The sequence below is a fragment of the Sphaerodactylus townsendi genome, linkage group LG15, assembly GCF_021028975.2.
Source record: "Sphaerodactylus townsendi isolate TG3544 linkage group LG15, MPM_Stown_v2.3, whole genome shotgun sequence".
NCBI lineage: Eukaryota > Metazoa > Chordata > Lepidosauria > Squamata > Sphaerodactylidae > Sphaerodactylus > Sphaerodactylus townsendi.
The window spans coordinates 28,639,723-28,665,586 of record NC_059439.1 but is presented as its reverse complement, the minus strand read 5'-3'; the positions used below and the strand labels follow the sequence as shown (position 1 = coordinate 28,665,586).

The 25,864-nt window shown below is 48.7% G+C and overlaps 1 protein-coding gene across 2 annotated transcripts; it reads right to left on the bottom strand.

Moving 5' to 3' along the window:
- Nucleotides 1-4,543: 4,543 nt before the first annotated feature.
- On the bottom strand, nucleotides 4,544-25,822 carry CYTH2 (cytohesin 2). 2 transcript variants are annotated; one of them, XM_048516915.1, is made up of 12 exons: nucleotides 25,706-25,822; nucleotides 20,528-20,675; nucleotides 18,502-18,568; nucleotides 17,880-17,998; nucleotides 16,902-16,982; nucleotides 15,571-15,683; nucleotides 14,903-15,051; nucleotides 14,337-14,449; nucleotides 9,139-9,217; nucleotides 7,273-7,344; nucleotides 6,882-7,036; nucleotides 4,544-5,649 (listed from the first exon to the last, which is right to left on the bottom strand). In XM_048516915.1, exons 1-12 carry the CDS (start codon nucleotides 25,722-25,724, stop codon nucleotides 5,562-5,564), a joined length of 1,203 nt encoding a protein of 400 aa, XP_048372872.1. In that variant the 5' UTR covers nucleotides 25,725-25,822; the 3' UTR covers nucleotides 4,544-5,561. The 2 variants fall into 2 exon arrangements, with proteins under 2 accessions (XP_048372872.1, XP_048372874.1); XM_048516917.1 differs by lacking the exon at nucleotides 25,706-25,822 and adding an exon at nucleotides 23,142-23,291 and having other exon boundaries at nucleotides 9,139-9,215; nucleotides 14,338-14,449.
- Between the last annotated feature and the right edge of the window lie 42 nt (nucleotides 25,823-25,864).

Genomic DNA, 25,864 nt, shown 5'->3' with positions numbered 1-25,864 from the left:
AAGTATTGTTAGGAAAAGAATAAAGTGCCTTGAGATATGTTCGGCCACTGAGAAGGCTTCCGGGAAGATCACGTCTGGCCTTCCAGCGTCCAATCTTAATACTCCCCCGGGGACCAAATCCCTCGGGATTTAAACTGATCTACCTAATCCAGTGGCTCCCACAGGAAAATAAAAACAGGTCAGCTGCCGCTGCTCAGAAGAAAGTAACTGACCCTTGCCTGCCCCCTAACTTGTTTGCCGGATACCAGGGCAGGGTACTTTGAAACTGGTACTGGGAAACTGAATCCCGCAACTGTGGAATCCTTTTCTTGGGTCAGATTTCTGCATACTTTCCTTGCAGACTTTTCCTGTGACTAACAGAACCAACACATTTAAACAAGTGGCGTTAAACTTCAGCTGTTCCTGGGGCAAAATGCTGATCTGTAGCAACGGCGCCCTGAACAAACTCGGTCCTGCTGCTTGAACAACATATGTGGAAAACAGGTGCCAAAGGAAATGCACCCAGAACTGGGATGATGCACAAGGAATCGTCCCGTGTCACCCCAAACAAGCCTTCTGCAGCAACCTGCTCTCTCTGTAATTACTATTCTCTAAACTGGGGTATGCGACTTTGCAGTGTTTCAAACCAAGCAACAAATAATTTGGAGAGGCCGGCTGCGGATTGGCTGCCCCATTATGAGCCCCCCGCCATTTGTTGCCATCCTGATACAGCGTATTTCTTAGCCGTCTTGGCCGTCGTTCCCCTCCCAGCCTTAGGTTCGGGCGCTAGTACTATGGGTTTCAGCTGACTGTTTTAGGATTTGATGTGCTGCTTGAGTTTTAATGGGGTTTTAACTGTAGTTTAACTGTTGTTATTGGACTGAATTGATATTTTTCTGTAAACTGCCTAGAGCCCTTCGGCGGTTAGGCGGTTTATGAAATCTAAACAATAAAATAAATAAATAAATAAATAAATAAATAAATCTGATCAGAATCTGCATAATTGGCACAAAGAAAAAAACAGTTATTGGAAATTTTAAATGAGCATATGTTAAATGTTGAAACAAATATAACCGCAATCCCCAACAGTATAGATATGTGACCCAATGCAACTTAATGAAGTGAATAACAGCAGCAGTGGCGTAGGAGGTTAAGAGCTCGTGTATCTAATCTGAAGGAACCGGGTTTGATTCCCAGCTCTGCCGCCTGAGCTGTGGAGACTTATCTGGGGAATTCAGATTAGCCTGTACACTCCCACACACGCCAGCCAGGTGACCTTGGGCTAGTCACAGCTTCTCGGAGCTCTCTCAGTCCCACCCACCTCACAGGGTGTTTGTTGTGAGGGGGGAAAGGCAAGGAGATTGTAAGCCCCTTTGAGTCTCCTACAGGAGAGAAAGGGGGAATATAAATCCAAACTCTTCTTCTTCTACTAAGTTGGTGTTATATTTGTTTCAATACTTAATACATGCCCATTTAAAATTTCCAAAAACTATATGCCAATTATGCAGATTCTGATCAGATAAGACTGTTGCTGTTTCTGTTGCTAGTGTTTTAGTTCTGATCTTTTTCTTTCTGGGAGTGATTCAAACCTCCCTAACTGGCCACGATTCCAAACACGTTCTCTACGTTAACTACCCCAAATACATTTTTTTAAACAAAAGAGGACGGCAGAGCATAAACAAGCTTGTCATGTTTACGTTTCATCCAGAGATGCATACTAAATAATAAATTTTTCTTAAAAAACAAAGAACATCATCATTATTACATTAGGAAATGGATTTTAAAAACGAGAGGAATGCCCCCCTCCTCTCTTCCTTCTTCTGTCCTGAATAAAGTTATAGAAATCTACGGAGGTGGAGAAAAAGGAGAAGATCAGGGATATTGCTGAAAAACTCAGAAGTAAGTCCTGAAAGGACAACTCCTACCCCACAACTTTGTTTCAGCTGCCTCAGGTCTAGACCTACCGGCCTTCTTATCAGCAGTTGTTAAAAAGAAATCGATTTCAGGGGTTTTTTTAAGTGGTTCCCTCGTGGCTGACAAAAACACAGGGGGGAAATGGGTCGAATTTGGAGTAATCTAAAATGCAGCGTGGTGTAGTGGTTAAGAGTGGCAGACTCTAATCTGGAGAACTGGGTTCGATTCCCCACCCCTCCGCACGAAGATGCTGGGTGACCCTGGGCCAGCCACAGTTCTCTCAGAACTCTCTCTGCCCACGTGAAGGCAAGCAATCCTAAACCTATAAACCTATAAACTCTCGGGCCTTGAAAACCCTATGGCCGTGGTGGCGAACCTTTGGCACTCCAGATGTTATGGACTACAATTCCCATCAGCCCCTGACAGCATGGCCAATTGGCCATGCTGGCAGGGGCTGGTGGGAATTGTAGTCCATAATATCTGGAGTGCCAAAGATTCGCCACCACTGCCCTATGGGGTCACCATAGATCGGCTGTAACTTGACGTCACATACCTGCACAAAATCCAAAAGGGGACTTGCTACATTGAGATATCCTGGAATTATAGAGAAGATTCTGAGGCCCAACTGGTGATATGTGAGTGATTGTGTGTGTGTGTGTGTGGGAATGTGTCTGGATACAGACATATTCTAGAAGGGAGAGGCTTTGAACATTATAAATAAGGGATTTATTAGAATCTTGGGCTTTCCAGGAGGTGGGGGGAAAAGAATGTAGGTGAGCCACAAAGGTGGCTGAGAGATTCAAGAGGGTTGGGGGTTTTTTTTGGCAGTGGAGCTGACAGTCTGAACATGAGCCTCATTATACCAACATAAAGGATGTAGGTTTCACTTGGGGTTTAGCTGAACGGCTCAAACGTAATACGATAAAGTCAGATGCACAAAGTTGGGAGGTCATGTTAGGGACCTTCACCTAGCCAGACATATAATGGTTCAAAAGGGAGGGTGGGAGGGGAAAATATTTGGCTCTCTTGAGCAGGGCTATTTAGTTCATAGCTCTTCCCAGAAATACGGAGAGGACAAATGTAGGCAACAAACATCCCCAGCCTGCCACCTGATGTCATCTACGCAAGCTACTTCCGGCTGATCTGAAGTCCACACAAACAGGCACTAGGAAAACGTGCGCATGGGGGGGAATTCCACCCATCAAAACTCCTGCCTTGCCACAAGGTGTTCAACAGTAGCTGATTGGAATTTAAAACATAGTTTTCGGGCGAAATAATATCTTATTGCAGGGGACAGGGTGGCACGGTGAAGGTCTTCCTGATTTTAAGTTCCCTCCAGGAATAGTTCTGGCATCATCTCCTCCCCTGTGCAACAGGCCTAGGGACAGATCCTAACCGTCAAATTCGTGGGTATAAATAAATTAAACAGAATCTCTGAAACCCCTCCAAGGGTAGTCCTCTGACGGCAGTCTCTGAGAAGAAAAGAAAAAGACGGTCAGCGGAAAACAAGATCTGTTTCAAACAGGATGTCTCGCTGAATCCATAGGGATGTGAGGGGGAAGGGGTCAGTTTATCCCCGAACCGCACAAAGTGGGCATGAACGAGGTGGGGGCGACGACGCTGCCCCTTGCTGGGAAGAATCGGAATTGTCAGTTGAGCAAACGTACTAGGCGTTCCTGACGGAGGAACCCAGTGTTCAAAACAGTGTCCGTGCAGGTGCCCGCGGTCGTCCGGCTCTCCGCCGCCCCTTGCTGGTTGTCAGTATATTCAAATTTTCTTTCGCAGAACCGGCGCCAGACGTTGTCCAGCCCTTGTTCATATTCGTACGTCAGAGCCAAGGTATTGGTTCCTTGGAAACACAGTGTTGTTGGTTTGGCAACGAACTCTTAAGGAGCCAAAATACATGCTTAGGACAAAGTAGGTGGAATGTGCAGTTCTCTTTAAGACTGAATCACAGCAGATCGCAGATGGGGAAAATCCTACTCCCTTTCCTCTATTATCACCCGTTTCAGAGCTTTGGGCGAATGTTTTTTACGTTTTTAAATATGAATTGTATTTACCGTATTTTACGTGATTGAAGCTGCCCTGGGCCCCCAAGAGAAAGGGAAGAATATTATTATTATTAATTATTATTACTATTATTCTAGATTTCACAGCTGCCAGATCTTTAGCTGGTTGTTGGCCTTCATTACAATTCGAGCCTCACCCAGAGGCCTAGGAAGTTGTAACGTATCGGCGTAGTATTCGTGCGGATCCCAGCAGGGCTGCCTTCTGAATTTGACCAATGTTAATTTTACTACTATTATTATTACTATCACTAATAACAATAGTGCCACTGGGACCACCTTTACTGGTTTGTGCCAGAGTCTTTGTAGGATTTAAGGATTGAACTACAAAGACACTCTACAGCACAAACTCAATCATGATCCCAATATTGATCGACACACTGGGTGCAGTGCCTGAAGACCTTGGACTGACACTTAAAACAATCGTGACTGACAAAATCACCATATGTCAGCTGCAAAGAACAGGAATACACACCTACTCAGCTCTACTTGCATTTATTCATTAATACATCACACAGTCCTAGATGCTTGGGAAGTGTCCGACGTGTGATGTAATACAAAATCCAGCATATCGATCTTGTTTGCTGTGAAAAACTGTTCTTGTATCAATATAATAATAATAATAATAATAATAATAATAATAATAATAATAATAATAATAATAATAATAATAATAATAATAATAATTCAAAAGGTAGCCCTGCTGGGATCTGCACAAATACGACACCAATACTATTCTAGGCCTGTGGGTGGGGCTGCAATTGTAGTGACAGGCCGACAACCATCTAAACAACTAGCAGCTGGGATAGTAAACAAAATTTAACGACAGCGATGATGGCGATATACTCTTCCAGCTCAAAACTTCTGCAGCTGCAGACAGCCAGCTTGTCAGGACTTTAGTTCGCTTTCTACGTGACGTGATAATTTTAGAGATTTTTGCTGTAATGTAGAAGGAGCCGTTCAAACTTGGAAATCCCCGATCTGTGTCCTGATGTGATACGAGCCCAGCACTGCTTTTACCACATGCTTTTTTGCTGATTGTGTAAACTGGCTCGGGGGGTGGGGGGTGGAATGGAAAAGTTTGGTCCAGTGGAAAATATTCCTTGCACAGGCTCTGGGTTTGTAGCCCTCGGAGCCGAGGAGGAGCCCTCGGAATCGAGGAAGAGCCCTCAGAATCGAGGAGGAGCCCTCGGAGTCGAGGAGGAGCCCTCGGAGTCGAGGAGGAGCCCTCGGAGTTGAGGAGGAGTCTGTCAAGTCATCTGCTCGAGTCCACCGATAGCCTGCAAAGATGACCTTAAACAGGGAACGGTTCCTCTTTTCTCTACACAAACCCACGGCTCCCAAGGCCACGTCAGAGGCAAATCCCCAAAGGCTAAAAGGACGCTCTGGAGGCGAAAACAGGGGAGCATCGGGGTGCAGGCAAGCCACTGGAATGGCACCGCTGCACTGCAGTCCGGCAATCCGTGAGGGGGCGGGGAAGGGTGGTGGTGGGTGGGTCTCATGGAGCTCCAGGCAGGTGGGCTTGGCAGTAGGTCCAGGAAGGGGAGAAGTGCAGGAAGGTACATTGGGGCGGGGGAAGGGGGGTGCCAGGGCAGCCCCACCTCACGCCTGCTCCTGTTTCTGTTTCACAGAAATCCGTTTCTTACGGGCGGCCAGCATCTCGTAGAAAGGGTCGACGCTCACAGCAGCTCTGAGGGAAAGAAAGGAAAGCAGAGTCACGCCACCTGCCAAGGGACGGCGAGGTGCAGAGGACGGGCAGATTCTCTGTTGGCGCTTGGTTTGGTCCCATCCCATTCGGGGGTTGGTGGGGGGTGTGGTAGACCAGGGGGAACAGGAGGAGAGCTCAAGTCAGCCACGAAACCTGCGGAGGGAGTCTCAGGTATCCTTTCCCTCAGGATTACCAATCCTACAAAGGCTTTTTTTTGTGTGTGTGTAAGGATAAACTCATATATGCTCTGACCTGGATTGCCCAGGCTAGCTTGATCCCATCAGAGCCTTGAAGCTAAGCAGGGTCAGCCTGGGTTAGTGCTTAGATGGGAGACCACCGAGGAAGTCCAGGGTTTCTACACAGACAAGGCAATGGCAAACCACCTCAGTTCCTCTCCCATCTTGAACACACCGACAACTTTCCACCACCAAACTCATTTGGGAAGACGCAAAACACAGTATAAGGAAGAAGAAGAGTTGGATTTATATTCTCTCCTGTAAAGAGACTCAAAAGGGATTATAATCTCCTTTCCCTTCCCCCCTCACAACAAACACCCTGTGAGGTGGGTGGGGCTGAGAGAGCTCCGAAGAACTGTGACTAGCCCAACGTCACCCAGATGGCGTGGGTTGGAGTGCACAAGCTAATCTAGTTCACCAGATAAACCAATGGCAGAGTGGGGAATCAAACCTGGTTATCCAGATTAGACTGCACCTGCTCTTAACCACTACGCCACGCTGGCTTTCAGGAAACAGAAAGCTGTCAGTGAAAGACACACTCTGGTCTCCAAGCCAGTTGTGCATTATAATGGGCCGATTTCACGGTCACAACCATCAACACAATCTGTTCCACAACACTTTGGCTATTGGGCTCCATTCTTTAATGGGGAGAACGGAATGTAATGCCTTCGCTTCTGGGAAGGACGAACAGATTACAGGTGGAGACTTACAGGTGAACATGCTGAAATAAAATTAGCAGGAACGCCACCGCAGAAGCACGCTTGCTAGATTCTAGAGACACGCAACCCTTGAAAGAAATTTTGCTCCTCCTGTCTGGAGCCAGGGGAGCCATGTACAGCGCTGAGCAGCCGGCCCTTGTGATTGTTGGCTGTGCTTAATCATCTAGGATTGGGGTAGGATTTAAGGAGTCCGACCAGTGAGCAGAGAAGGGATTTCTAGCCCCCACCCCACCTGAAAGGAACGATGCCACGCACTCACTTGATAGATTTGATCCACTCGTCCTTCTCTTCCTGGGTGGGCGCAGAGATGCGGTAGACCATGTGATTCCCCTCAACCACACGCCCGTCGGCTTCCGTCTTGCAGGCCTTGATGAGCTGCCCTTTGTTGTTTGGAATGTAGAGTTCAAAGCAGTTCTGCAAAAGAGCCAATTAAGATATCCGTCAGCCTGCTTTCCGCTGGGATGAGTGCTAGAGATGGAGGCTCTGGAACGCCCTCCGTAGAGAAAACGTCAAGGTAAAGGTGGTCCCCTGCACAGGCCCCAGGTCATTACTGAACCACTGAGCAGACTATGTTTACGGGACGGCTTGGCACTGCCAGATCCACGGTTAATGTTGAAACGAGCAAAAAATTCAAAGACCGCGTCACTCACCGGTTTTCGCGGGTCTTCCACTTCCCGGATGCTCAGATTCTCCAGGGGGATAATTCCCCTCGGTTCCTTGTCCTGTGAATAAATTTGCAAAAATTAACCGTAGCAAGAGAAACTTCATAATCTGGAGGGCAGAGTTCTTCCCCATGCACGACCCAAGGATGGCTGCATACTGTGGCAAAAAAATCAGGAACGATAAAAGTCGTCGGAGGAAAGTTCTCTCGTTCGCTAAGTGTAAGTTATAGAACAGTGGTGGCGAACCTATGGCACGGGTGCCAGAGGTGGCACTCAGAGACCTCTCTGTGGGCACTCACAGAGTGGCCCCTCCCCCCCACATCTAGGCTGGCCTAGGCTGCTGGGCTCGATTATTAGCATTAAACCTAAGACCTAGTTTTGGGGAAGCAGTGTAGGTAACCCTGTTAAGCGCTGTTAAACCCCACTGATTTTCATGCAAAGAACTAAAGCGCGATCCTTTACCTGGGAGTAAGCTCGGTTGCTGGCAATGGGGCTTGCTTCTGAGTAAACCCTCCTAGGGTCGTGATTCACCCATTTGAAGAGTTGCACAGTTGCTTCACCAAGCTTACTCCCAAGTAACGCGTGCCTCGGAGCCAGCCATTTTTTCTAAACTAAAACCTCAGTATTCGGGTTAAATTGCCGTGTTGGCACTTTGCAATAATTAAATGAGTTTTGGTTTGCAATTTGGGCACTTGGTCTCAAAAAGGTTCGCCATCACTGCTATAGAATTTCTCTGGATCGGGCAGCGTTCCTTTGAGCGATTTCAAGCAAGTCACGAGGAAAGGAACACAGGAGTCCAATTCAGATGCTTAGTGCAGCAAGAAGAGCCTTCTCCAGATGCTGAGCTGGAACGAACTCCCTCCCTCCCGGAACGTTCACCAGCCTGATGGAAAGCGATGCTCACAATCATAATTACAGGTTCAAAGTAGTGCTGGGATGGGATGTTGCCAAAGCAAAGGGCAAGAGTTCGAAAGTGCGTGTCTTTTTGGCACAGGCTGCTGGGTGGATGTCAGGGGCCCTTTCCGCACGGGCCAATAAACACGGGTTAAGGGCGGGATGAAACCAGTGTTGGGTGGGAACTTTGCACAGTTCCCGCCTTTCATCTGTGCAACTGGCCGGAAGGCGGGTTAAATGAGAATTGTGTTATGTGCGATTCTCTTGTTTTAATGCGCCTTACAGCTGCGGCTGAGCAAATGGCTGTGAGGCGCATTTGGGGGCTGCGATCAAACTAGAGAATTGCAGCCCCCTGCTCCCACCTGCGGAGCCACACAGGAGTAGGAGTAGGAGGAGTTTCGATTTATATCCCCCCTTTCTCTCCTGCAGGAGACTCAAAGGGGCTTACAATCTCCTTGCCCTTCCCCCCTCACAACAAACACCCTGTGAGGTAGGTGGGGCTGAGAGAGCTCAGAAGAACTGTGACTAGCCCAAGGTCACCCAGCTGGCATGTGTGGGAGTGTACCGGCTAATCTGAATTCCCCAGATAAGCCTCCACAGCTCAGGCGGCAGAGCTGGGAATCAAACCCGGTTCCTCCAGATTAGATACACGAGCTCTTAACCTCCTACGCCACTGCTGCTCCAGAAGGAAAGGGCTATAACATGGCCCTGGGGGCGGTTCTCCCCAGCTCCGCAAGGACCCAAAACAGGACAGCCAGCCATGCGAACGGCCTGGGGTGACGACGAGTTCATGTAACCCGCCTCTCACCCAGGTTTACTGGCCCATGTGGAAAAGGCCAGGGACCCACCCTCACCCCTTGCCCGCTGGACGTCCCTATATAGCTGACAACTGGATGATGCTCTTGGATTCCCTGATGCTGGGAAGGGAAAGTAGGAGACGGAAAAAGAAATGGTACTAACGGTAGTGTACTCAAAGTAATAGAGGCAGTTGTCGGTCAAGATGAACCAGCGTCTCTTCCAGGTTTTTACGCGCCCTCCTGAAAGCAAAACTGGAGTTTAGGTTTCTTTTTACGCATTCTCTTTTGGCCACTAACCCTCCCCCAGCCGGAAGCAGGAAGTCCACATCGGTGCACCACGTCGGTGCAATAAAAGGTGCAGTTAAAAAAAAAAATTTAAAGCAAGCAAACAGGGTGGGACCGGTACAGACAGAAAGAGCGCTGAGGTCACGCTCCCAACGACCAACTCGGAAAACACACCCAGTTGCAAGAAAGACTCTCGTGGCACCTACAGACCCTCGTTCACACGTGCCAGAGAATGAGAAACCCAACAGTGGCTTGGAGTGGACTGCTCCATTTTGGATTGTGGTGGGTGGATTCCGGTTTTGAAAAATTCCATGTTCTATGCAAACAGGAAACTTGCACAGGACGGTGTGACGGTTCTATGCCTCCCCCCACGCTGTTTGTTTATTGTGCCGGCTTCCTGTTTTGTAGGGGCTTTTGTAAACACAAGACATCATCCCCCCTAATCCCTCAGGTACTATCTAAGATAGTGTGGGCCGCTCGCAAGTGGCTCAATAAAAGGGCTAGCCTTTTGAATGCCACAAGAGTTTTGGATTGCTGGGGTGGGGGTGGGGGTGTTTTCAAAATAAGAAGCCCCGGCTGCAAAGCGTGACGTGGACGGCAAGTCCCAGGTTCCTAGAATAAGACTCTGTGGAATATCTTTGACAACAGTGGGTTTATTTTATGAGCACTGGCCAGTTACTGTTTTTGCTGATAGGCTAGTTTAAGAAGGGCGTGACCGGGGTTGGTTCTTTGGCCGCTTGGCTTCAAAGCAGCTTCCCAGCAAATTTTGCTAAGCACAAATCCAGCTTGCCCGCGTCCCTTTTTGGCTCCTAGATTGACAACTCATTAGGTGGGTGGAACTTCCTCAATACCATTCGGAACAGGGATGCATAGCAGATTATAGATGCATAATGCTGAACCCTAGCCTTAGGACAGGTTTTAATGTCCTGCCTTCAGCTCTGCTATAGGTAGATTAAAAAAAGGATAAGAGGGAGTGAAGAGATTCTGCTCTTGTCACTCTAATCAACTGGAAACTTTAGCCCATTCCTTCTTCCATTGCACTAAATCTGAGGGAGTCAGGGGGAAAATATGCCAATACTCTTCTCTTGAACTGTGACAGGATATGAAGTTCTTATCCTTGCTGAATAATTCTGATCTTGTAGTTTGTGAACTGGTGGCCAAGTTTTTACTAGAAATTATACACCCTAGCACAGGTGTCAAACTCACGGCCCCTCCAGATGTTATGGACTACAGTTCCCATCATCCCCTGCCAGCATCATGTTATGGACTACAGTTCCCATCATCCCCTGCCAGCATCATGCTGGCAGGGGATGATGGGAACTGTAGTCCATAACATCTGGAGGGGCGCACATTTGACACTTGTGTGGCCTAAAGGATAGTTCTGTTCTTAATTTTGTAGTGTCACTCTGATTCGCTATTATTATTTTCTTTGGGGTTTGTTTTAAATTTGTGGTTTTTTGGTATCCTACCTATATTGTCCTATGTGCCAATAAAGGCTTGGCTGATTGATTGATTGATTGATTGATTGATTGATTGATTGATTGATTGATTGATTGATTGATTGATTGATTGATTGATTGGGTGGGTGGGAGGAATTCTGGCCCAAAGGCTTCCAGCGGCTGATCTCCCAGAACAAAACTGGATGTTATTGTTCATGGGTATTTTGCTCTCCTAAGGCTACGTTCAAAGCACTTATGATTGATGTCTGATGTCCCGGTTAAAATTTAACCACAGTGCCACTGAGTTTTATGCTAATATTTTAAACCGGTATGTGTTTTTTAACCTGTCGTATCCTGTTATAAGCCACCCCCAGTCTGACATGTCAGGAGAAGGCGTGGTAGAAACTGAATTTATAAACAAATAAATACACTTAAGCAGTGGTAAGATATACAGTATCACGGATTTTACTGATGGCTCTAGTCTGCATTCTCCTCCGTATCTTCAGAAAAATTACACGGTCAAAGAGCCTTCTGGGGACCGATCCTCCTCTTGCAACCCAAAGCTGTTCTACAAGGCAAATCGATTTTGCCAGCTCGAGGCAAATCTCTTCTGCAAAGCCCGGATTTGTTCCCAGACACTTCTACAAAGTAATCTCCCGTTTCTAGCTCCCCGCGATGGACCATCTGGAGGAAGGTTGTATCCTCTCCCGATATTGCTTTGCCCACACTGCTATCCTCCAGGAAAGGCCAATCTGGGAAAACTTGAGTTGGCCACGCCTCCCCCACCCACCCACCCACCCACCCATGTGATCTCTCAATTTTGAATCCTGCCGAACACATACACACTTCGCCTCTCTGCCCCTTTCATCCGTACACCTAATAACAGAAAAAGGGACCTGAATCCAAAACTCGGTCCCATCACCAATTTCTAAACTACTGGATTTATAATCCCACACAACCATTCCCAGCTCTCCTGACCCCCAAACTGTCGCCCCTCCCGACCCCCGACCTCTCATCTCAAACGCGTATGCCCCTCTTCTCACCTACCTCCTGGATTGGGGGGCAGTATTCAGACAGTGGAACAAATGTAGTCCGCGCCGTGGGACGGTAGAGGAGAGAGGGGGGCAGGGCAGCAGTGGTGGGGGAAGAGGGGGCAGAGAGAGGCGGGGACAGGGGAGTCAGGATAGAGAGAATGGGAGTGAGAAAGAGAGAGAAAGAGAGAAGAGGAAGAAGAAAGAGAGAGAGAGAGAGAGAGGAGAACAAGTTACATCAACATAAGGTAGAAGTACATGGTCAAATCAAAAATCCTCCGACACAGACATCTGGGGGCACTGGAATGGGGTGGGGAGGCGTGGGAAGGAAAGGGTCAATTTTATCAAGGGAGGGGAACAAGGAGACAGAGGTCGTATGGCCCAATGGCAAGGCCCCCTAAACACTACTGCGTCACAGGAAAACCTATCGCCCAACTGTAGGTAGCGGCGTCGAACGTGATTGGCTCTGAAGCAGTTTAGGAGCAAATCAACACTGCTGCTGTTGGCCCTTTCCGCACATGCGGAATAATGCACTTTCAATCCACTTTCACCATTATTTGCAAGTGGATTTTGCTATTTCGCACAGTAAAATCCAGCTGCAAAGTGCATCGAAACTGGATTGAAAGTGCATGTCATGTCTAATGTCGAGAAAGAGACTTTTAGATTATCTCTAGAAGTCCGCCTCTAAAGAGGCACAGATAGATGCTCAGGGAGGGGAAAATTCACGCCTGGCTTGTCCCGTTGCTGTCTTAACTGGGACAGGAACTGGCATTCCACACTCACATCATTTAAACTAGTTTAAGAAAGAAGGGGGGGGGGGAAGGGATGTTTTTACCCTTTTCTGTGTGAGCAGCCTGTGGGGTAAGCATCCATTTTTCTCAAATAGCTCCACCACTTTTCTTGGTTCCTGTCTTAAAGCTATACTGTGGGGGGGGTCACATGAACTTCCTTCTTTCCTTTTAATTTTTGATCCGCTTGCCTCACAGCCAGCCCAGCCGGTTGGTGGCCTAGGATACAATTTTGCCTGCTCCTCCGTAACCCACAGCTCTGTCACTCTGGTGCCCCGTGCAGGCCAGAGAGAAGAGTTTGGATTCATAGCCCGCCTCTCTCTCCTGTAAGGAGACTCAAGGTGACTTACAAGCTCCTTTCCCTTCCTCTCCCCACAGCAGACACCTGGTGAGGTAGGGGGGGCTGAGGGAGTTCCCAAGAACTGTGACTAGCCCAAGGTCACCCAGCAGGAATGTAGGAGGGCGGAAACACATCTGGTTCACCAGATAAGCCTCCGCCACTCAGGTGGGGGAGTGGGGAATCAAACCCGGTTCTCCAGATTAGAATCCACTTGCTCTTAACCACTACACCACTCTGGTTCTCCACAGGATGAAGAGGCCAAGCTCTCCACAGGATGAAGGGGCCAAGCTACGACAGAACGCAACTCAGCTTCTGCTGCAGCAGCAGAAGCGCCTTGCTTCCAGTTCTAAGCTTGCAGTGTCCTCTACTCTGAGTGGTCCCAAGTACTCCCAAACTCTATAGGACCAAGATGGAGCTTCTGCCCTTGGTGGAACTCACCAGACAAAACCTGCATGCCAAGCTAGGCAAGGGCATTGCCGACTGGGAACTGTCTGTGGCAGCCCGTTGCAATACTTTTTTTTCCGGAGAGGGAACAACCCCTCTTCCAGGTTTAGGTAATTTGGCAACTGGCTGAGTATCGATCCAGCAAGCTGTGTGTTTTGGTTGGAAGTCACGCTACAATGAACGCCGTTATCCCTATTTGGAAATGCCAAAGACTACGGGCTGAGCAAAGTGGATTCCGCACAGCAGATTTACAACCGTTGCAGCTCATTATAAATGTGCCGTGCGGAATCCACTTAAGCGTCAGTAACGGATGTGGTATCGGATTCAGGATTCAGCACCCTACGAACTTCACCTTTTTCTTTAAAAAATTAAGTTTCGGGTACTCAGAAGACGGCCAAACACGGGCATGAAAACATGTCAACAACGCCTGGAAAAAGACAGCACAGAAAGGGGATCGACAAGTCTTTCCATTGTCAGGGGGGAAAGGGTCCCAACGCCCTGCAGAAACTTCTTCGAACAAATCTGCACTTTCAAGGGGGGGATTTTAAAAAAATATTTGTTTGTAGACTTTATTTAGAGTCCGCCTTTCTCACTCGGACTCAAGGTGGATCACACAAATCCCAGCAGACCCCTCTCGTCATCTTTCAGAGGAGATCCACCCAAAATGAGGAGTGGGGGGAAGGTGGGAGGGAAGGAGGACGGTGGGTGGGTGGAGAAAGGGCGGATCCCCATTTTCACTGGATCCTTGCGATATGATGAGGGGTGGATTTCCAGCAGGTCCTTTATGTGTTTGTTGGTGGGGGAGGGATATGGGGGGGGGGTTTCAGGAGGATCTCTTTGATCTGATGAAGAGAGAGGTCATGCTTCAAATGACACAACAGGTGGTGGGGGGGAAAGAAAGGAGAGCGCAGAGACGTGCAAAGAATCGCCGGGTGGGGGTGGGAGGGGAGTGGTGGTGAAAGAGGACAAGGGAAGCCGGGAACGGGGGTGGGGTGGGGGAAAGGCCGTAGCGTTTAAGGGAGGGGCACCTCTCACCCAGTTTGAGGAGCCAGCCCTCGCGGTCGGGGTTAAAGAAAGTGTGTGTCAAGTCGTTCCCATCATCCTCGGGGATCTTGAAGGGCTCGTTACGGATGCTGTCGTAGAGGTTCTGAGGGGAGGGGAGCAAGGGGAGGAGTTACAGGCAAACCACTCCCCCTCCCGAGGCAAGCAGAAAGGGTGATCTTGTGATGGAGCGCACGCGGCATAGCGTCGTTGACGACATGGCAACCCGAAGGCCGTGCTACTTCGCGCGCCGGATGGCCCAGTGAGAAATAAAACAATTAAAGCTGGAAGGGCCCGGGCGAAGCCGAGTACACAGGCTCGGGACAGCAATTAGCCTCCGACTGGCAACAGATTCGCACATGATATACACAACTGCTGGACTGCAGCGGGAGGTTACATGCAAAAAAAGAGGAGAACGTAAAAGTTCCTCGCAAGAGGGCCGTTTCGAGAAAGCGGAAACACGTGTGAAAGGGCCTTCTCGTCACCCAGCAAACTGCCCCAGGCCAGACCAACTGGCCCATCTCTCCTGGCATCGGGCGTCATGTTCCCGGCCTCTCACCCGTAGCAGTTCCTCAGGCAAGTCCCCCCCGTCGTTGATGCCACGGTTCATGGTGATGAACCTCTCGACAGTGGGCTTGTCGCGGACGTTGGGATTGTGGAGGCTGGTGTTGAGCATGATCACCGCGAAGGAGAGGACATAGCAGGTATCTAGGTGGGCAGGGAGAAAGAACGCAAATAGGAAAAGGGTTTTTCCCCCCTTTAATCTTGCTCGTAGTTCTTAGAAAGGCGGCGAACATTCTGTCCGGGACATGATTTGGGCTCAAATGATTAAAACTGAACTGTTGGTTAATGCCAGATTTGCCATCCCTAGCTGTGGCTCCTGTGCGACAGGCAGAAACACAAAACGTGGATATTTTCCCCCACCCATACAGGATTTTTGCCAAAATATCAGAGCGTCCCTGTGTTGATGTCACTTCCAATGTGCGCTGGAAGTGACATCATTATATTGCCGGCCTGGGCGCCTGCTGCTGCTAAGCCCCTGCCCCACATGTTGTCCGGAGGTTATCTGCATACTGTGGTCTGCACTGCTCCAGGATCGACAGCTTATGGCTAATCTACTTAGATCAGTCATGAATCCCTTCCAGTTCTACAGATGATTGGCTCCCGGGGGCTCTTGTTCTGAGCCAAGCCCCTCCCACCCACCCCCTCTTGCACGGCGCCCAATACCTGTGGATTGAAAGACACCAGGGTTGCACAGACAATACCGCTGGGCGAAAGCCTCCATCATACGGTCAATCTTCTGGGCTTCTCCTGGCAACCGGAAGCTCCACAGGAATTGTCTGGATTGAGGGTGGGGGAGAGACACCACAAACAGGCAAAAAAAAAAGAGAGAGAGAAGTTTGGTCATCCGCTTTTATTTATTCAGAAGGCTTTGTGGCAGAGAGAAATGCCATCAAGTCGCAGCTGACTGAGAGTGACCCTGTCGGGTTTTCAAGACAAGGTGGTTTGCCACTATTTACCCTGGTCTTCCTGGATGGTCTCCCATCCAAGAAGAAGAGTTATGCCCCCCTTTCCCTCCTGTAGGAGACTCAAAGGGGCTTACAATCTCCTTTCCCTTCCCTATCCACCCACAACAAAAACCCTGCAAGGTAGGTGAGGCTGAGAGAGCTCCAAAGAACTGTGACTAGCCCAGCTGGCCTGTGTTAGAGCACATAGGCTAATCTAGTTCCCCAGATAAGCCTCCACAGCTCAAGCGGCAGAGCGGGGAATCAAACCCGGTTCTCTAGATTAGACTGCACCTGCTCTTAACCAATACTGGTCCTAATTAGGGTTGACCCTGCTTAACTTCTGAGACCTGACAAGATCGGGCTAGCCTGGGCCATCTGGGTTAGGGCCCAGAAGGTGTTACAAGGCTGAATTGTTCAGGAAAGTTTCATAGATGGCCCACAGAACAGACAACGGTGCCTTCTTTTTCCGGCTTTCTGTTTCACTTTAAAGGGAAATCCATTAATTACTGTTAAGTGCCAGACTGTGTCATTCAAAAGCCTCCCAGAAGGAACTGATAAATCTATTTACTGCATGAAGCCAGCCTGGATATACGGAATGTCTTATATTATAAAGGATCTTTGTTCTCGCTTCCTTTACACAGCAGAGAAAACCGTTTTACAAAGGCCCAACGACAGCATATCTCTCCTTGGAAAGGAGCCAAACATTTATTAAAAGAGTTCAGGGAATTTGATTTAAAGGAAGTTAAAAGATTTATTTTCCCCCACATGCGTTGCAAAACAGCCCAATGTTCTTGGAGACTGGGTGCCAATAAAATAGCCGAAGCAGAAACCTTTGTTTTCCTGTACAATTGTGTACTTATAACTAAAACAAACAAACAAAACCAGGGCTTGTTTTTTGATTTGTTGGCTGCTGCAAGACAGTGGAGGAAATTGCAGGCCTTTTCTGAGGAGAGTGGTCATTTAAAGGACCTGGCAGAACCAGTTAGGTTAGCAGCTTGAATAAAGGTAATAAACCCAACCTGGAAAAGGAGTGGAGAGCTAGAGACTCACCTAAGAGCTTGAACAAGGTTGAGGTCTGTAAATTCGTGCAAGTCGACAAAGGCATGGAGCACAGCGATGTTGAACTCCTCCCTGAATAAAGAGAAGAAGAGGAATTTGGATTTTTTCCCCCTTTCCTGTAAGTAGACTCAGGGTGGCTTACAAGCTCCTTTCCCATCCTCTCCCCTCAACAGACACCTTGTGAGGCAAGTGGGGCTGCGAGAGTTCTGAGAGAACTGTGACTAGCCCAGGGTCACCCAGCAGGAATGTAGGAGTGTGGAAACGCATCTGGTTCACCAGATAAGCCCCAGGCACTCAGTGGAGGAGTGGGGAATCAAACCCGGTTCTCCGGATTAGAATCCACCTGCTCTTAACCATTACGCCACGCTGGCTCTCAGGGTGGGACGAGAAGGTTAAAATGAAGCAGATCCCCCCAACCCGCAGATGGATCTCCATCCATCTAGGAATGAGCCCAACCAAAGCACGTCTCCCAGTGACTTTATTCTACATTACTCAGCCCTGTTTTTTTGTCATGCAGCCAAATCAGTTGAAAGGACCGAACCACTTCAGGGGGCGGAGCTACATTTTTGAATGAACCCCTATGTTAAAGCTTTCTCCCACAAGCAGAAAACAGCTGCACCAGAGGGCAAGATTCCAGCTCCACTTTTTGCATCCGGTGCTGGCTTCCATACAGAGTATTAAACGGTGCTATTTTGTCCCAGTGGTCAATCCAAGCAAACCCAGTCCAAAGATGGCCCAGCAAATGTCTCTCCCGCTGTTGATTACTTTTTAAATTGTCTACTGAATTGTGATTCGGTTTGTTGCAAGTCGACTTGAGCCCTGCTTATGGAGGGAGTGGTAGGGTATAAATTTGCTAGATAAAATAAATTATCGCCCAGCCACGGGTAGAGGCTCACTGCCACTTGATCCTCTTCCTAAGACTGATTCCTGCTTCCCTGCTCCTTCCCTCTTTGGCCCATCCTCTCTCACCGCTCGCCCAAATAGTCGCCAATAGCCGTCTTGTTGAGACCTTCCCCTTTGTAAAGGAAGCGAGCGATGTCCTCAGGCGTGGAGCGCAGCAGTTCATTTTCCACGAGGAACTGGATTCCCTGGGGGAACAGAAGAAGAAGAAGAGTTTGGATTTACATCCCACCTTTCTCTCCTGTAAGGAGACTCAAAGGGGCTTACAATCTCCTTTCCCTTCCCCACCCCCCACAACAAACACCCTGTGAGGTGGGTGGGGCTGAGAGAACTCTGAAGAACTGTGACTAGCCCAAGGTCACCCAGCTGGCGCGTGTTGGAGAGTGCACAAGCTAATCTGGTTCACCAGATAAGCCTCCACAGCTCAAGTGGCGGAACGGGGAATCAAACCCGGTTCTCCAGATAAGAGTGCACCTGCTCTTAACCACTACACCACCAGACAGGGTAACCAGGAATCTGGGCTGAAAGATGCCCACCATCCCTTGCTGAAGATATTGGGAATACTGGCCTTTTCCCCTTGGTATCGTAATGTGATCTCGCTTCCAGCACACACAGGAATAGTTATTCTCAACAGCTCCATTCAGAAAAATGTCCAAAGGCCCCAGAAAGTCCCATCGTTCATCCCACTTACTTTTTTAGGGTCCATGTTGAATTTCTTGCGGCCCATCCCGATCTTCCGGTTCCTCTGGAGAGTTTTACTAGACAAGATGAAGAACATATCAGACTTTTGATTTCCTCATGCAAACTAGTTCAGTTGTGCAAACTTCTAAAGTTCAGTCCTTCCAAAACTACATAATCCCAGACTGCAGGGAGGTGGCTAAGTAAAAAAAAAGTCTCCATCCTAGCTATCCACATAAAGGTGTTTGGTCTGGAGGGGAAAGCTATCTCCTCAGCTGATGATTGTAACAGACGCTTTCTCGGACAATCTCAACTAGCTTCAAATAACGTGTGGATATGATGCTACCTATGGCTTCTCTTCTTCAAAACAAAAAGCCAATCATAAGAACGTAACAAAGAGCCTGCTGGATCAGACCAGACTCCATCTAGTCCAGCACTCTGCTACTCACAGTGGCCCACCAGGTGCCTTTGGGAGCTCACCTGCAGGAGGTGAAAGCAATGGCCTTCTGCGGCTGCTGCTGCTCCCAAGCATCTGGTTTGCTAAGGTATTTGCAACCTCAGATCAAGGAGGATAAAGATTGGGAGCCAGAGATCGACTTCTCCTCCATAAATCTGTCCAAGCCCTTTTTAAAGCTATTCTCCTCCCCACTGCGACAGTTATTTTGTGATTGGCCTTACCATTCTGTTATGGAGCTGCGTCGCTTTCTCAAAATTCCAAGAGCGCTCCTGACATTAAGATGTGGTTTTGCCTGAGATTGGACTACATTCAGAAGAACCTACAGTGTGTCAGGCCCAGGCCTGTCAGTGCCCAGATGTCTTGCTGTTTAAGAATTGCAAATGTTTTCTTGTAACTGCTTTTCTGTTTCCCTCTTCCCTTCCTGGCAATTCCTTGGCGCCAGCTCCCCTGCAAAAAGGTGTGAACGGTTCCCAGGTTCTTTGAAGCTCTGTAGTGCAAATGTGGAATTTGTAAAGTGCATTTGGTGTGGGAAAAATGGGAGGGGGTTGAAGGATATAATCTCTGGATCTAAGCTGGATCTAAGCTGTGTCTCTGTTGTTTCCACGTTCGAGAGCCTGACACAGTGCATATCCCTACAGTGCATAACCATCTGTGGTTACGAAACCACAGATGCCCGTGGTATGCAGCTAGGATGCTCTGCAACGAAGTACATTTCCCAACCATCGTGTGTGCAAAGTGCTGTCAAGTCGTAGCTGGCTTCTGATCACCCCTTATGGGGTTTTCAAGGCAAAAGACTAAGAGAGGTGGTTTGTCATTGCCTTTCTCTGCACAGCAATCCTGCTATTCCTTGGTGGTCTCCCACCTAAGTACTAGCCAGGACCTTGCTTGGCTTCTGAAATCTGATGAAATCAGGCTAGCCTGGGCCATCGAGGTCATGGCCCCAACCATCATATACTTCCCATATCAAAAGATGGGTTTTATGGGGTTTTCAGTGTGATTTGACAGCGGTCTCTAAAGGCTGCTGCGGGCAAGGACGCAAAATGCGGGCAAAGACAGACAGTTTCGAAGTTCTGCTCAGGTCGGGAAACTCCCCAAAGTATTAAGAAGAAGAAGAGTTTGGATTTATACCCCACTTTTCTCTCCTGTAAGGAGACTCAAGGTGGCCTACAAGCTCCTTTCCCATCTTCTCCCCACAACAGACACCTTGTGAGGCAGGTGGGGCTGAGAGAGTCCTGAGAGAACTGTGACTAGCCCAAGGTCACCCAGCAGGAATGTAGGAGTGGGGAAACACATCTAGTTCACCAGATAAGCCTCCGCCACTCAGGTGGAGGAGTGGGGAATCACACCTGGTTCTCCAGATTGGAATCTACCTGTTCTTAACCACTACACCTTGCTGGTAATGTCAAGTGAGAAGGAATCAGGATTAGAATGCTCCTTTTTTCAGCTCAGGTGTCAGCTGCTCTTTAGAAATATTTCTTTCTGAAGCAAGAATCAGTCCTGGGCAGAGGGATCTCTTTCCAGGAGCCAAGATGGAGCCATCTCTGGCCTCAGACTGCTGTGCTCCCAGGGAATCTCCTCTCACCTTCCTTCGTTGGCCTCTAGCCCCTCCACCTCATTCATGGCCTCACTGAGCTCATCTCGCAACCGCTGGATTTCCACCAGCAGCTCCTGCTTCCGCCGGCGAATGTTCTCCAACTCCAGCCTCTCCTCGGGTGTCAGGTCTGGAGGCACTGTGTCGGGAAGACAAAAGAGAGGGGGATCGGGAGAGGTCAACTTTGACAGCCGATCTTCATGGTGGCCATGGAAACCGCCGCCTAGGGTAAGGCTTAGAATCAGAGGCTTTGCCCTGACAACCACATGCCAGCACAGCAACCGGCGATCACAGCAAAACAGTAGGAGAGCCGCCAGTTTTTGAACAGTCGCAAAGAAGCCATCATCATCTCTCTGCACGAGAGACTATTCTTGCCAAAATTCCCTCTTCCATAGGTGGCAGGGGAGTCCTGTCCTTCTCTGCACCAGCCGCTGCATTTCCCAAAGCAACTTCCACTTATGTTTGTGTACATCCTGGTCTGTTCCAATGACAAATCCCTTGTTAGTCAGGCATTCTTGAGACCCCTAGTCTTCAACTGGAGAGCCCCAACTCACAGCCTATCTCAGTGATGGCGAACCTTTTCGAGACCGAGTGGCCAAATTGCAACCCAAAGCCCACTTATTTATCGCAAAGTGCCAACATGGCAATTTAACCTGAATATTGAGGTTTTCGTTTAGAAAAACGGTTGGCTCCGAGGCGTGCGTTACTCAGGAGTAAGCTTGGTTGAAACTCTTCCAATGGGTGAATCATGACCTTAGGAGGGTTTACTCAGAAGCAAGCCCCATTGTCAGCAACCAAGCTTACTCCCAGGTAAAGGATCGCGCTTCAGTTCTTCGTATGAAAATCAGTGGGGTTTAACAGCGCTTAACAGGGTTACCTACACTGCTCCCACAAAACTAGATCTTAGGTTTAATGCTAATAATCGAGCCCAGAGGCCCAGGCCAGCCTAGATGTGGGGGAGGGGGCACTGTTTGCGCGTGCCCAGAGAGGGCTCTGTGTGCTACCTCTGGCACCCGTGCCATAGGTTCGCCACCACTGGCCTATATTGCATACAGCCTGACCTGAAACACGCTGCACCAGCACCGCCCCAGGAGACAGGAGGAGGACAGACAAGGGAAAACAACAAGCAGGAAGATAATATAATCAAAGAGTTGGAAGAGACTTCAAGGGCCATCAAGTCCAACCCCCTGAAATGCAGGAACACAAATTTCTGAAAAGGTTGATGGCATATGGAAAAATATTATTATAATATATTTAATATATATATTATATTCGGGGATACAGAAACACCTACTGCTAAGGGTACCATGTCAACAAGGCACAAAGGAGAACATCAAGACTAGACTACTGCAATGCACCCTACATAGGTTTCCCTTGAGAGCCAGCATGGTGCAGTGGCTAAGAGCAGGTGGATTCTAATCTGGAGAACCAGGTTTGATTCCCCACTCCTCCACCTGAGTGGCAGAGGCTTATCTGGTGAACCAGATGTGTTTCCGCACTCCCACATTCCTGCTGGGTGACCTTGGGCAAGTCACAGCTCTCGCTGAACTCTCTCAGCCCCACCTATCTCACAAGGTGTCTGTTGAGGGGAGAGGATGGGAAAGGAGCCTGTAACCCACTTTGAGTTTCCCACCCTTGTGGCTTTCTGCAAACTATGCACAACTGAACTATTCAAGAAGGTACTGTCGAAGGCTTTCAAGGCCAGATTCAACTAGTTGTGGTGGGTTTTTCGGGCTGTGTGGCCGTGGTCTGGTGGAACAGACTTCCCTCTGTGATACACCTCTGAAGATGCCAGCCACAGATGCAGGTGAAACGTTAGGAACAAGATCCACCAGACCACGGCCACACAGCCCGGAAAACCCACCACAACCAGTATTCAAGAAGGCTTTTAAACACAGGAAATAGGTCTATACTGCAGAAGTATTTCAAAGACGTTTGGATAAAATGCTACAAACGGTGGGCTGCAGCCTATAGCACATACTGTATGATACTACAGTGCAATAATTGTTTAACACATCACGTTAATACTTAGGCTGGGTTTCACTATCGAATGATGGGCACACAGACTTGGCTGAAAGAACTGTAACTGGTTGAGAAGACTAATCCCTCTGACTGCAATGGTACAGTCCAAGATCCCCTGCCACTTGAATGGTACAGCCTGAGAAATTCCTCCCTGGGAGAACAGAATGGTGCAAACTTAGGTGGTTGAGAAACCTCATCCCTCTGACTGTAGTGGTACAGTCCAAGCTCCCCCTCCACTCGAATGGTACAGGCCAAAAAATATCCCTCCCTGGGAGAACAGAATGGTACAGACTGGCAAGAGATCACATCACACAACAATTATTGCACTGATCTAGTTCTTGTGTTTCCCCCCTTCCGTCTCTGTGCAATGAGATCGCCCACCCCACACCCCCTCCTATTCATTCCTCTGGTTCATTCCAGCCCCACCCTTCTTTGTAAGGGAGCGGCCCCGCCTCCCCATTGCACAGAATGGCTCAGTTCATCCACCCGCTTTCCTAAATGGAATTGCCGACGCCTTTCACAATGGTAAATTCCACCACCCCCCTTTACGTTTTCCAATGGAAGGGTCTCAGGAGGGCCCTACCATAGATTCCGTCCTCCATGGTGACCAGAGCTCCCCACGGGAGGGGAAAGCCCGACTCCCCACCGTCTTCTCGCCTCCTTTCTTCGCGGCTCCCAACAGCGGCTGCGCCTTCCTCCCGCAGTAGCCTGGTCGTACGCTGAAAGGTGCGTTCCGCCCACGCAAACAGAGTAACCAATAGGAAAGAAGGATATCTCTTGCCGTTTTGCCCAAGAGCCAATAGGAAACAAATCCCTTCCTGGTCATTAGAATGTGCGTCCGCCACAGCCAATAAGCACCTTCGTGCTGAGATTGTCAAGGCACTCAATGGGGAGCGCACTAGACTGGGATTAGGGATTGCAAATTTTGCCTCTCATCTTCACCTACTTTGCAGGATTGTTGTTAAGATAGAAGGTGGTGCGTGAGAACCCCACCCCCCGGAAGCTCTTGAATGAAGGGTAAAGTTTAAGAATCTAATACATACTTGTCTAATAATAAATGACAAACTAATAAACGTGAACAGTCAGGGGTTGATAATTTATTGAATCACTGCATTTTATCACACTCCTCCAAGGAGCTCTGCTATAAGGCGCAGGAAATTCTTCCTTTTATCTTCAAAACAACCCTGCAAGGTAGGTTAGGTGATTGTGTGTGCATAGAAAGTGCAATCAAATCGCAGCTGACTTATGGTGAGTCAAGGCAAGTCAGAAGCCTTCTTCAGCCATTGTCTTGGTGGTCTCCCAGCCAAGTACTGACCTTGCTTACCTTCCAAGATCTCCTGAGATTGGACTATACTACCCTGTTTCCCCGAATATAAGACGTCCCCGGAAAATAAGACATAGTAGAGGTTTTGCTGAAGTGCGAAATACAAGGCATCCCCCAAAAGTAAGACGTAGCAAAGTTTTTGTTTGGAAGCATGCCCAATGAAACAGAACACAGAAAAATAAGACATTCCCTGAAAATAAGACATAGCGCATCTTTGGGAGCAAAAATTAATATAAGACACTGTCTTATTTTCGGGGAAACAGGGTATGCTGCCTTCCCTGCCCAAGACATGTGATTAGAACCCAGGTTTTGACTGAAGGACTGTTTCTAAGTTCTTTTAAGTTATGGATAATGGAGAGCAATTTCCCACTATCAGAACTTGACAGACATTCAACTCCTGCCTGCTGTGTAGCAGGAAATAATTTTCTGTGCGTGCAGGTTTTTAGAAAGAGATTTGGGGAGAAAAGGCAGCGTGGTATAGTCCTATCTTATCTGATCTTGGAAGGTCAGTACCAGTGCTGGATTTAGATGAAGAGAGGCCCTAGGCTATTTCACTTGTGAGGCCCCTCCCAATCCCCCACCTTCACGACTCAAGGAAGACGGGGTCACAAAATGAGGTCTGCTTCAGCAGGGGGCGCTCGGCTCCCCTTGAGCACATTCACACACAGTCACATAGCCTACCTTGCAGGGTTTTTGTGAAGATGTGGTCCCCTTAAGCACATTTTTTTAAAATGGTGCCTTTTCAAAATACCCCCCACCCCTTTCAACTCAAGCCTCACCCTCATGGCCGAGCTCTTCCTCCCCAGGTTCTGGCCCACGCCACTACTTGGTATGTGTCATGGCTAACGTTAGAACCTGACTATTCCCCTGCATTTCAGTGAGGTCCTGAAAGGACAAAATCAGTACAGAAATCAATGGTAGTGTGGCGTTATCGGCTTAAGACAATATAATTCTGAAATGGGAGTGCAAGAAAAATTGCTGAAGGGTTGTTTAGAGACTAGATGGTGTTATGACAGCATGTGTAAAGAAAGGCTTACGGCAGTGTCAAAAATATTAAACACTTTGGCCGGAGGCCTTTAGATTTTGAGGCCTTTGGCTTCAGTCTGCCAAGCCTGTAGGTAAATCTGGCACTTGTTGGTACTTGGATGGGAAACCCCCACCCCAGAAAGGAAGACGCTTGCAGAGGAAGGCAATAGCAAACCACCTCTGCTTCTCCCTTGCCTTGAAAGCCTCTTGCCTTGCCACAAATTGGCTGTGACTCGACCGCAGGTAAATATTACATGGGTGATTTGGGGATTGCCCCTTGTTGGGTTTGTCCTGCATATCCTATTAGATCAGATTCCCCATTAAAACTTGTGGGAGGCTTTCAAAAGGACAGCTAATGGATGCTTCCCTTTGGGTGCACTACAAAGAGGTTTGGCATTAGCAAGTCGTTCTTATTTTATTTTATTGCAAAGGGCCAGTCCATGCTCCCCCCTCCACTGCAGCGGTATTGTCTTTTTAAAAAAAAAACCTCAAAGAAGAGAATGCACAAGTCCCATCACGCCCCTGTCATTGCATGGATCTAGTCCTCATTCCTCCCTCCCCCCACGTCTCTGTGCAATGAGATCGCCCACTCATACCCCCCCCCCCTTCATGCCTCTGGTTCATGCCAACTCCACCCCTCTTTGTAAGCAAGCGGGTCTATCTTCCCCATTGCACAGAATGGCCCAGTTCACCCACCCGCTGTCCCCATAAGAGTTACTGGGAGCTTTTCCCAATGGCACCTTTCACCCCCACCCCCATTTGCGCTTTCCAATAGAAGAGTCTCAGGAGGACCCTACCATAGATTCCGTCCTCCATGGTGACCAGAGCGACCCACTGGACAGGAAAGTGGGACTCGTCTCTGTTCTCTTTCTTTGCGGCTCCCGACGTCGCCTGCGCCTTCCTCCCGCAGCCGCTTGGCCCTGCGCTGAAAGGAGCGTTCCGCCCATGCGGACAGA

Excerpts from the sequence above, each read along its gene's own strand:
- CYTH2 (XM_048516915.1), bottom strand. Across the intron at positions 17,999-18,501 it reads TCAACATGGACCCTAAAAAA|GGAATCCAGTTCCTCGTGGA; the intron begins GTAAGTGGGATG and ends CTGTTCCCCCAG. Across the intron at positions 15,684-16,901 it reads AACCTTGTTCAAGCTCTTAG|ACAATTCCTGTGGAGCTTCC; the intron begins GTGAGTCTCTAG and ends CCCTCAATCCAG.